Source organism: Myotis davidii, unplaced genomic scaffold, assembly GCF_000327345.1.
Source record: "Myotis davidii unplaced genomic scaffold, ASM32734v1 scaffold37, whole genome shotgun sequence".
NCBI lineage: Eukaryota > Metazoa > Chordata > Mammalia > Chiroptera > Vespertilionidae > Myotis > Myotis davidii.
Window position 1 is genome coordinate 2343113 of NW_006289395.1, and position 11766 is coordinate 2354878.

Below are 11766 nucleotides of genomic sequence, written 5' to 3' on the forward strand. Positions count from 1 at the left end.
CACTTCCCATCTCAGCAGGTGGCATCACTACCCACCCAGCACCCAAGCCACACACCTGACTGCCATCCTTGCTCCTCCGTCCTCCACCTGCAGCCCGTCAGGTGGATCCCACCTCCCGAACACCTCCAGAGCCACCCCATTCTCTCCATCCCACTGCTGCTCCCCGGCCCAGGTCACCTAGGCCAGTGGTCGGCAAACTCATTAGTCAACAGAGCCAAATATCAACAGTACAACGATTGAAATTTCTTTTGAGAGCCAAATTTTTTAAACTTAAACTATATAGGTAGGTACATTGTTATTAACTTAATTAGGGTCCTCCTAAGGCTTAGGAAGAGCCACACTCAAGGGGCCAAAGAGCCGCATGTGGCTCGTGAGCCGCAGTTTGCTGACCACGGACCTAGGCAACTCCAAGGTGTCATCTCCAGCCCCTTGCCCCCAGCCTTGCCCCTCTGATTCAGTCTCACTCTGCCAGAGGGAGCCTTCCCAAACATAGAACCCTCTTATCCCAAACCCCACCGTGGTACCCACTCTCCCCACAGTGAAGCTCACAGGGAAGGCCTGCTATGGTCTGGCCCCGCCTACCTTTCAGCCTTAACTCCCCATTGGCTGTCCCTCCTCCCTCTGCTCTCAGCTGCCCTGGCCTCCACAGGAAATGCTCATTCCTGTGTTAGAGTCTCACTGAGACACAATGCTTCCCACCCCACCCTTTCCCCCACCAAGAACACCTTCTCTGATCCCCGGGAGGAGGAGGCCCCTCCTGTTATAGCTCGCAGTGCTTTGCATGTCTCCATGGTAACGTCCCACTGGTCATGGCTGCTGCCAGGTCTGCAGTCCCCTCTGCACCCTGAGCCCTGCGAGAGCAGGGCCGTGTCCACCTTCTTCACAACGGAGTCCCAGCGCCCTGGTAACCACTGCAATGGCAACACATTCTTGCCTTGGCGGCCGAGGCCACACAAATCATTTCTGTTTCCAGTTCAAGAACAACCAGGGGCCGTGTGTCCAGCAACTCTTGCATTTATTAGAACCTGCTTACCCAGCAATCCACAAAGGAGCTTACACAGGGGTAATATTTAGGACTCTTGTGACCTAATCCTGGGATTATCATGGGAGGCCTGGCTGGTGGGCAGGGGAGGGGAGGCGGCGTCATGGGAGGGGCTCTAAAGACAGGGAAGGAGGAACCAGCAGATGCTAAAGACACTTCCATTTGGCGGGGAGCTGTGCTGTGGGTTTGGCGGCCTCTCTCTTGGCCGCTGGGGTGTGTTTGTGAGCACGCGTGCGTGTGTGTGCGCACGCATGTGTATTCGTGTGCTTATGTGAGTGGTAAGGGGAGGCAGGAGAGCTGAGCAGTTGGCATCAGGGGTCCTTTTCCTTTTCCTTTAACCTTTCCTTCACTTTCTGAGGCTCAAACTGGATCAGCCGCAGAATTTCCTTGTTGGCCAAGGTCCCCTCGATGAACTCCTCCTCTGTAAGTTTATCTGCGGATGGAGAAAATACCACAGTCAGGACTGGCTGTTTCAAGCTGCCACAAGGCTGACACCTGCCAGCAGGCCCTGTGCAGATGTGTCCATCATGAAAACCTTGCGTCTTAGCGCCCCCAGGGTACTCCCACCCCTGCCCCAGATACCCAACCTGCACCTCCCCCTGAACCAGTAAGGAGAGGTTAATGCTGGCACTACTGAGGGGTCCAGGGTGCACTTCAGTTACGCTTCTCTTCTGATTGGCAATGCCCTGCCTTGCTGGTTATTAAGTATCTTGAGTATTACTCTAGGTCTGAGCCTCACATTCTGGAAGAACTTTTGGGGCCTGGAGCAAAGTAAACAATTTCAGTTGAGAAGGAGGGAGCAACATTCACTCTAGAGAAGGGTGTGAAAGTTGAGGGGTCCAGGGGGGTGCCAGGGAGAGCCTGGCTTGTGAAGAGGTCTCTCTGGCCCACCACCCCAGCACATGGGCAGCCCCTCATTCTCAGCTGACAGCTCCTCCACGACTCTCCCTCTGCATCTCTGCATCTCCCCTCCCCCTCCCCTGGGGGCCAGGAGAGCGCCTCGCCCAGCCTCCGGGTTCAGTTCTGTCCAGTTCAGTGCTCTCCACTAGCGGTTCCTCTGAGCCAGAGCCACCGTGCTTGGGGCTGAGGTCACTTCAGAGGGTGGAAGGCAGGGTGTGGCGAAGAGGGAAATGAGGTAAAGTCCTTGGCCCAGGAAACTCTTGGTGTTGCGTCTTAGCGCCCCCAGGGTACTCCCACCCCTGCCCCAGATACCCAACCTGCACCTCCCCCTGAACCAGTAAGGAGAGGTTAATGCTGGCACTACTGAGGGGTCCAGGGTGCACTTCAGTTACGCTTCTCTTCTGATTGGCAATGCCCTGCCTTGCTGGTTATTAAGTATCTTGAGTATTACTCTAGGTCTGAGCCTCACATTCTGGAAGAACTTTTGGGGCCTGGAGCAAAGTAAACAATTTCAGTTGAGAAGGAGGGAGCAACATTCACTCTAGAGAAGGGTGTGAAAGTTGAGGGGTCCAGGGGGGTGCCAGGGAGAGCCTGGCTTGTGAAGAGGCCCCTGATTCTCAGCTGACATCTCCTCCACGACTCTTCCCTTTGCATCTCTGCATCTGCCATCCATCTCCCTGTGGGACCAGGAGAGCGCCTCACCCAGCCTCCGGGTTCAGTTCTGTCCAGTTCAGTGCTCTCCACTAGCGGTTCCTCTGAGCCAGAGCCACCGTGCTTGGGGCTGAGGTCACTTAGAGGGTGGAGGGCAGGGTGTGGCTTCAAAGGAAGTGAGGTAAAATCCCTGGCCCCTTGGTGGGCTGGGGAAGACAGTCACATGTAGAAATAACTCTAAAAGAAACAGTGCTCTTTCAGATCATGCATATGCTCAGAGTTGCCTGCACGTAGTCGGTGGCTGAACCGAATTGCACGCCCATTAGCTTATGTTCCAGGCCTTTTGAACACCCGGATTAGGACCCAGGCAGGTTCCCTGCAGGTCTAGGTGGGGAAATGTAAAGCCCTAGCTGCCCTGTCAAAATCACAAAGAGCTTGGAACCCCCACCATCAAAGCCAAGTTTGGGAGCCAGGCCTCATCCCATGTGGGCACGGGGAAGGACATACGCACCACCTGGCAGGAGGAATACGGCAGCCCCCCACACCCACCGCCACCTCCTGTGACGTCCACTTGGGTCAGCTTCTCCAGGACCCAAGTTAACTTCCTCAGGGAAACCGTAGAAATGAGATCCCGCTTACTTGGGACCCCAGGCTAATCCCGACCCAGACTGGGCTAAAGTTTGCTCTAACTCTTAGAAAGCGTTTTGGAAAACAAGCGAAGCAAACCCCAGTGTCTGGGAACTGACACCTTCTCTAACAGAAAGTGCTTGGAATTCCTCTAAACTTGGCGTCTGTGTACAAACGTCTAAGGGGCTGTTGCCTTTCCTTCTTCCTATTGCTTCAATGTGGCTGTTTTAACCAAAGCTGTTTTCTTCAGAAGCCCCCCAACCCCTCGGAGCCTTCCTTCTCCCCATGAGGCAGCCACGGGCCGTATAAGCCTGGGACGGGGCACCATCCCCACCACAGTGGCAGCTCCACGGGGAGCAGGGCTGGACCTGTGGCCTCTGTCCACTCCCCGAGGCCCCAGCCAGCCCTGCAGTGCATGGCGGGGCGAGGTGTCCCCATCTCCTGGGCACTGGCTTAGGAAGGCCACATGTTGGCAGGATCAGCCGGAAACAGCCGCGACTGTGAAGCAAAGGCCACGCGGGAGAAGGCATTCACCGTCATCCTTCTTTCCAAAGAAGCCCCAGATCTTGTCGGCTCGCTTCTCAGGGGTGTTCTCGTCCTCTGGCAGGTGCTTGGCGTCCTCGGGATTGATCATCTTGAATATCGCCTGCAGGGAAGCAAGAGGAACGGCTGGTCAGAAGGAGCCGCGGAGGCTGCAGCCCTGGGGTGGAGCGCAGGTCCCAGGCCCGGCTGGCCTGTCAATCAGCTCCTGGGCGGGCACCTGTGTTTCTGAGACCTTCAGCTGGATGGGGAGCCTGGGGGAGGGGGGAGGAAGGCTTTCGCTTCTTATTTGTCCCTTTCTGTACTGTTTGCATTTCCTGACCATGCAGACATATGACTTTCATTTTACTTAAAAAAAAAAAAATGGAAAAAGCTTCCTGGTGTCATCCCATGGCAGCCCGAGGCTGCAGTTTGGGAACCATTCCCTTGAGCCTCCTGCCTAGAAATTTTAGAAAACCTATCAGCTTCTCCCAGGTCCATGTGGTACCTGGTGGCCCAGCCGGGTGGCCTAACAAGGGCTAACATTTGCTGAGCGCCTAACATGTGCCACTTTCCTGAGCATTTTACATGCAACCTTCCCAGCCTTATGAGATGTGCATTCATGGCCCCATTTTACAGACGAAGAAACCGAGCCGATTAACTGGCTGAGTGTCACGCAGCTGGAAGCAGATGAGCAGAGCTCCTAGCCCAGCCGCTTTGGGTTTAGTTTGCATTGTGCCACTCGCCAGCTGATGCCTCGGAGAGCATTCCAATGGCTGGGGAGGGATAGGGGAGGCCTCAACAGGCTTCCCAAAGGCCTCCCCAGGGCTCAGGAAGACCCTCAGTTACCCTTCCGCCCAGGAAGGGACCGAGAGGGAGGTTGAGCTTTAGACTCTAGGAGCCTTCACTCCTCCCTCCACGCTCACTGACAAAGGATCCGGATGTGCGCATGTGTGATGGGGGCAAAGCAGGAAGTGCCTCTGCCCCTGTGGTCAGGGAGAGGGACAGGTGGTCTCGAGTGGCCCATCCAGCTCTAGGTCACTAGGATTCCACCAGCTGGGGGCAGGCTCGGGTGCAGGCGACATGTTGGGTGGCAGTAGGAAGCGCACCTTGGAGACCCGGAAGCACAGCCAGGCAGGGGCAGTCATGCCTATAAATTAGCCTGGAGGGGAGGTCAACACGCTGAGAAGTGCCCTTACAGCGACCCCCTACTCTCCCCCGCTACAGCAAGGAGCAAGGAATTGAGCCAGCAGCTGGGGAAGCAGCCTCAGCTGGCAGGCGCCCAGCAGCCAGAGGGGAGGTGACTCTGTTGGCTCCTCTCTCTGTCCTGAGCCATGGGAACCACGTGGAGGCTTGGTGGCTAAACGCTGGGAGTAACGGGCTGCCTGCCCCATCCTGCTTCCAACACCAAGAACAGACCATCTATCAAGGCCTCCATGAAAGAACCGAGAAAGAACCATAGGATGCTCACGCTGGGCCCTGGGAGGTTATATGGTTTTCCAAGGCCATGAAGCTAGTTGGTGGCATAGCTGGGACAAGAATCTGTAATTTCTGGCTTCAAGGCTAGTGACGTAGTGATCTGGTGAGTGACAGAGCCTTGGCACCACCTTGCACAGCCTCGGCCATGGATTCTCCTCCCCACCCTTTCTCCTTTCCCTCCCTTCCTCCCCCCCTCCCCCATTCCTCCTCCTTTTTCTCAAGAAGCACCAACTTATAGGCCTCTGCTGGGCCTGGCATCCTTTAGGTGGTTCTGAGGATGTGGTCTCCATCCCATGCCACCTGCCAATTCAGAGAAGTTTGATCTGAAGGCCCTGCCCAGTGAGGTTCCCACACATGCCTGCCCTTGACCGGAGGCCCGAGCAGAGTCTGCATGCTCAGCTATTGTATTCATGGTGTCACCTAATGAGGGAGGAAGAGCTGTGCGAATGAAAGCAGGGTTACAAATGCATCAAAAGTATAAAAACCATGAAAACAGTCTCCCTCTTAATGGGAATGTCAGTAGAAAAATATAGCAAGTGGCATGAGGTAGAGGGATAAAAAAAGATCAGGTAAAAAGATACTAAATGAAGGTAAATATACATAATATAATAGGGCAAATAGAAACATCCTAACTGTCCCAAATTTAGGAATGGTTAAATAATTTTATGACATTTCCATAACTAAAATTCTAAGCAGCTATTAAATATGGCTTGGAGGAATGTATACTGTTATGAAAAACATTCATCATAAAATAGTAACCGAAAAAAGTATAAAAATCCTATATGAATATTTCATAGCTCTAAACTTAGTTTAAAATATAAAGCTAAAAGACTGGAAATGTATATACCGATGCGTTGACCGTTTTCTCTGGATGATGAAATTAAAGGTAAGTTTAACTTTTCTTTTGCATATGTTTCTAAATCACACGAATTACTTTTACATTAAATAAGACTATTTTCAAGACGCCTAAAATCGTCACAAGTGATGTGCTCCCAGGCTGGTTGGGACAGGGGTGGAGAATGGGTGTGGCAGGCACTGGCCTCCCAGGGGCCTGAGCATCCCGGGGTTGGTCCAGAGCACCGGGATGAGGGAGCCGGGGCTCCGGTGAAGGGCCATGAAGACCAGCAGAACCGGAACCCAGGTCTCACTCCCTCCCCACCTCCTCCTACTGTGCATCTGAAACATGTCAGGGACTCTGACCGTGCACAGTTGAAGGTGTTGAAGGGGCATTTAATGAACAGAGGAAAGAAGGAAGGAGGGAGGAAGGAAGGAAGAAGGAAGGATGGAAGGAAAAAAAAAAAAGGCAATCATAGGAAATACCCAGATTCTTTTTAGGAGGGAAACGAAGCTGTGGGAAAATGCCCAGCCTTCCGTTAATCTCAGTATATGGGTCACAAAGTCTGGGCCCCTACGCCCCCTCCAGCCCCTCCCCCAGCTGCGCCCTGACCTGGGTGACCCCAGCCCTGCAAAGGGTGGAGGGTGGAGACTGAAGACTGACCATGACGATCTCCAGCACTTCGCTCTTGCTGATGGCCCCGTTGCCGTCCACATCGTAGAGCGAGAAGGCCCACTCCAGCTTCTGGCTGGGCCGGCCGGCCGTGGTCATGTGCAGGGCGACCACGTACTCCTTGAAGTCCAGGGTGCCGTCGCTGTTGGCGTCGAAGCTGCGGAACACGTGCTCCGCGTAGGCCTTGGGGTCGGCGTCCGGGAAGAACTTGGCGTAGATGCCCTGGAACTGCTGGCGCGTGATGCGGCCGCCCGGGCACTCCCTGAGGAAGGACTGGTACCAGGCGCACAGCTCCTCCTGCGTGAACTGCGTGCTCACCTGCAGCTCCTCCAGGATCTCCCGGGACAGGGCCCCGCTCCGGCTGTTCCCCATGGGCGAGGCGGCTGGGCTCCGTGGGTGGGTGCGTGGGAGGGAGCGGCGAGGTCTCAGGCTGCCACTGGACACAGACCCACGGAGCCGCCGGCGGATTAGGAGGATTTGCAGCAGGTTCACCCCAGTACTTGGAGGGAGGAGGGGCCCAGACCTGGGAGGGGCGGCCGGCGAGCTCCCAGAACCCCCCTGAGATTAAAGGAGAGAGCTGGCCGCAGGTGCTCAGTCCATTCTGGCCTCTGGGAGGACAGGGCGGGAGGTCAGACCCTTCAGGGCCCAAGCCCTGGGCCAAGGTCTTCCCCGCTGGCCCTGGCTCATCGCTCCCCACCCCCAACTCCAGCTCTCTCCGTGCCAGGATGTCCCAGCCTGTGCCCCGCCCTAACTCCTCTAACTCAGAGGGTCTCCTCTTCCACTGAGCCCTCCGGTGCAGGGCCAGGCTCAGCCCACCGCCTGGGCTCAAATCCCAACTTGGCAATTTATTAGCTGTGTGACCTGAGGCGACGTTTTGGAACCTTTCTCTGCCCGAAAGCTCGTCTCCTGGCCCTTCCCCTCCTTCCTGGCTTCCTGAACTGTCCCCTCAGCCAGGCCTATACTGCCCACTCTGTTTGCAATTGCACAGCCCAGCCCCACCCTCAGCACCCCAGACTGTTCATCCTGCTTTATTTTGCTCCCTCCCCCGCACACCTTCTGGCTTCCTCTTTACTTATCCCATGTGCTGTCTGTCTGTCCCCTCCCGGGAATGAAAGGTCCGTGGATGGAGGATCTGCCTGTCTGTTTCCCAGCTGCATCTTCATTGCCAGATCGGTGCGTGCCTGGCAGGTGGAGGCCTTCGGTGAGTATTCCTTCAGTGAACAGGCATGATAATAGATAACAGTGTCTATGTCATTGTTTTCGTGAGGCTGAAATGGGTAGATATGTGCAACATACTTAGAACAGAGCCCAGCACATGCTAAGTGCTAAATACATGTCAATTTTTGTTATTATTCACCTACAACAGGGATCCAAAACTAAACTGCCTATGGGAGCCAGCAAGGGAAGGGGGGGGGGAGTGAAACAACTGGATCAGGGAGACAGTAGGGAGTGGTGAGGCCTGTGTCATACATGCCAGTGTTCAACTCCATTTGGATGTGGTCATATGGGATTATGGCCCAGTGATTATCCAAGAGAAACCCAGAAATCAGATTTTTAGATGCAATTTCCAAACTTTTAAACTTTGAGAGTCAATTCAAACATTTTAAAAGCATGGTGTCAGCTCGCAGGTTGCCAGTTTGCCCCCAGCCTGATGCCTGGACTAGCAGACTCCACGTGCTTGGGGGGTGAGTGGATGGGTGCATGGGAGGTAGGGAGCCTTGCAAGGGAAGCCTTCACATCCCCACGGTCGGCTCAGCCACGAGCACTGGACACAGGAGGAACCCTAGTGAGTGTTTTGTACCTGACTTCTCATCACCCACAGGAGAGGTCGGCAGTGCCCTGGCTTGGCTGAGCACAGTGCTGGAGGGGCGTGAACCTGGACCCCCAAAATTGCCAAATTGGATGGAAGAGATGTCTCCTCTTTGCTCAGGGCTCATAACAACAAAGAATAAACCCCACACTCTCCAGGCGGTGAGTTAGGGTTTGCACCCTATCACAACAGGCTAATGGCCGGGGCCAGCAGCCCTGCTGCTGGGGAAGCCACCTGCCCGGCCCACCTGCATGCTGCTTAGGAAGGACTGAGAAGTTCAGGCACCAGCAGTGCTGACCATCCCTCCTGCCCTCGCACCCCCTGTGGCTCCAGAGTCTTCCTCAGGAGGCCTTCATGTTAGGTGTGTGTGTGGTTGCGTGTGTGTGTGTACTCACTCCTTTCCCCCATTAGTTGTGAGAGCACATTATTTCTTATTAGAGGCCCGGTGCATGAAATTCATGCTCGGGGGGTGGGGGGGTCTCTCAGCCCGGACTGCACCCTCTCCAATCCGAGACCCTTGGGGGATGTCTGACTGCTGGTTTAGGCCTGATCCCGCAGGGACCTCTGGCTCCTCACCACTCACCTGCCTGCCTGATCACCCCTAACTGCTCCTCTGCTGGCCTCATTGCCCCTAACTGCCTCTGCCTCAATACCCACCACTGTGGCTTTGTTCGGAAGGATGACCAGAAGATGTCCGGTCGACCAGGTCTAATTAGCATATTACTTTTGTATTAGCATAGATTAGGAGCCCTTTCTCTTGTTCTAGATTTCACTATCCTGTAGCAAGGCATTTGTTCTCAAGAGCAGTTAGAAATTGGACAGTCACTGGACTAAAAAAACAAACAAAACAAACCCAGGCCATGGAATGAGGCTGAGGCTTCACCCCTGACCTCGGAACCAGGTGTGAGAGGCGATGAGAAGTGCCTCCTGGTCCCGGGCTATACGCACCAAGCCTACAGGTGAGGCCAGGCCGGTGTTACAGGGAGAAACGGAGCTCCCAGGCACACTCCGCCTGCCCGGGTCACAGGGCAGCTAAATGGCAACGCGGGAGGAAAGCCCAGGTTCGCAGGCTCCCATCCAGGGCTCTTCTTGAGACATTACCACGGCCCGAGCCAAGGGGGCAAGAAGCTCCATTTGTATAGGTGAGGAGCTGGGGTTGCCATGACAACAGAAGATGTGGACAAGGAAACAGTGCCGTGGGTTAACACAGAGGTAGCTGGAGCCGCCCCCCTCTAGCCCCCGACCTCTCTGCCCTTTCCAAGGGCAAGGAAGGAAGGAGCTGGAACCGGTCAGAGGCAGCCTGGCACTGTCCACATTCTTCAGGTTGCTGTGCCCGGAGGGGCCGGACCGCTGGAGGGGACCACAGGCAGCTGTGTTGATGCTGCTGAGAGAGGGGTCGTGACCTGGAGGTTTGTTTGAAAACCTGCATAAACATCTTCTATCAGAGGGAGAGTTTATGCTCCTTAGTCAAACAAGTTGTTGGAGATGATGTATTGTGAGTGGATTTGTTAAGTCTGAGCTGGGACCATAAACTCTCCCCGAACCCCGAAAACCACTGGGGAGAAGGCTCGTCTCCAGTCAGTCTTGAAGTGTGTCTCCCTGACCCTGACCTTGACTGCAAGAAGCAGGCTCTTGCCAGAGGCTGGCCCTGCTTGCACCCCAAATCAGGAGCTGTCTTAGCCCCCAGCCCCCACCCCTATTCCTCCCCCTTCCCCTGCTCTGAGCTCAAAGACAAGATGACCTTCCCCCCGGCTTGTTTCATGCGCGTTGTTCCCAGGACCTGGAACAGTGTAGTAGGTGCTGAATAATTATGGCACGAAGTGAGGAAGGGATGGATGGATGAGATGAGAAACTATAGCCAGGATCCCCTTGTGTCTATAGGGATAAGTCACCAGGAGAGCCGACGAGGCTGGGGCCAAGTGTGTGGGTACGGCAGCGTGGCACCTTTGTGGCAGGCCAGTGCCCAGGTGCCTCTTGGCCCTTTGCTAAGCCATCAGGAGAAACTTATCACCGATCCCGGGAGCCTGGAGGAATGCAAAGACCATTTGTACAAAGGAGAGCATGGCCGCGCTCCAGGAGGGAGGGTCACCCAGTGGGACCAGCGTCGCTGGACAGTTTATTTCCCATGGGGTGACTCTAAGCATCTTAAGTGTCCACACAGAGCCGGGGGGAAAAAATGGGAGCGCATTTAACTTCCTGAAAATGCTTTTATGATAACGCAGAACAATTATAGATAGCAAATGCCTTCAAAATTTAAACCCTTTAAACATTTAATTCTTCAGCATTAATACACACAAATGCTATTACAGGGGGCAGGAAGGGCGCCCCCATAGGGATCGGAGTTTCAACAGTGTTACTTATAAATTATATTACATCGATTTTATTTACCGATCTAGGCAGCCAGAGGGGAAGGATATACAATTCGAAGTAAACACATTCATACCGGGATGAGGAATGCTGGCAGGAGACACAGCTTCGCAACATTAAAAATGTATAAAGTATTTAGCAAAAGTTACAGAAAACAGACCAAACAAGCAAGTTTATTTTGTTAGAAAATTCCACCTTCGTAGGGTTTGTGATGTGCTCGTGTCTGCGAAAGGACGGCCATGCCCCTCCGCCCCCTCGCCTCCCTCCTGTGGGCAGGGCCCAGATGCAGACTCGGGGCCCATCACCAAGGGGGGCTGGGGTCCCTTTGAATGTCTGTCCCCGGGTCCACATGGCCGCCCAGAGGCCACGGCTCCCAAGAGCCAGGCTGCTGTATATGACGCTGGAAGGGAGCGTCTCCGTTGACAGATGGGTCCACAGAGGTCCCGGGAGGGGAAGTGACTTCAGGTCATGGGACAAATGAGACAGCAGAGCGGCCAGTCCAGTGCTCTTGCCCCTGGGACCTCTGTAGAGCACCCATGTGCCCAGTAGAGCACCCATGTGCCGGACCCTTTGCATTCACCCTTGCAATCCCATCAGGAATCTCCCTGAAACACAAAGGGTCAGTGTCCCCTGAACAGCGCCCCGAGAGGTCAGAGGTGGTCACTGCCCCTCTCCCTCAGAGGCACCTCGCAGCAGAGGCGCCCTAGAGCCCGGCCCAGCGTCTAGATGGTGAGGGGGAGGGGGACATGCTCTGTCACTTGTCTTAGTCTCACGACAACCTGCAGCCGCAGGAGTTGGGTCCCTCCCTTCAAGACAGGCCGGACAGAAATAAGACTCCTAGGAGTGGGGGTGGGGATGCGGTGA

At 54.9% G+C, this 11766-nt stretch overlaps 1 protein-coding gene across 1 annotated transcript; it reads right to left on the minus strand.

Moving 5' to 3' along the window:
- Positions 1–993: 993 nt before the first annotated feature.
- On the minus strand, positions 994–7207 carry RCVRN (recoverin). Its single transcript, XM_006761682.2, has 3 exons — positions 6717–7207; positions 3755–3866; positions 994–1475 (listed from the first exon to the last, which is right to left on the minus strand). The coding sequence occupies exons 1-3, from the start codon at positions 7095–7097 to the stop codon at positions 1354–1356; spliced, it is 615 nt and encodes a 204-aa protein (XP_006761745.1). The 5' UTR covers positions 7098–7207; the 3' UTR covers positions 994–1353.
- Between the last annotated feature and the right edge of the window lie 4559 nt (positions 7208–11766).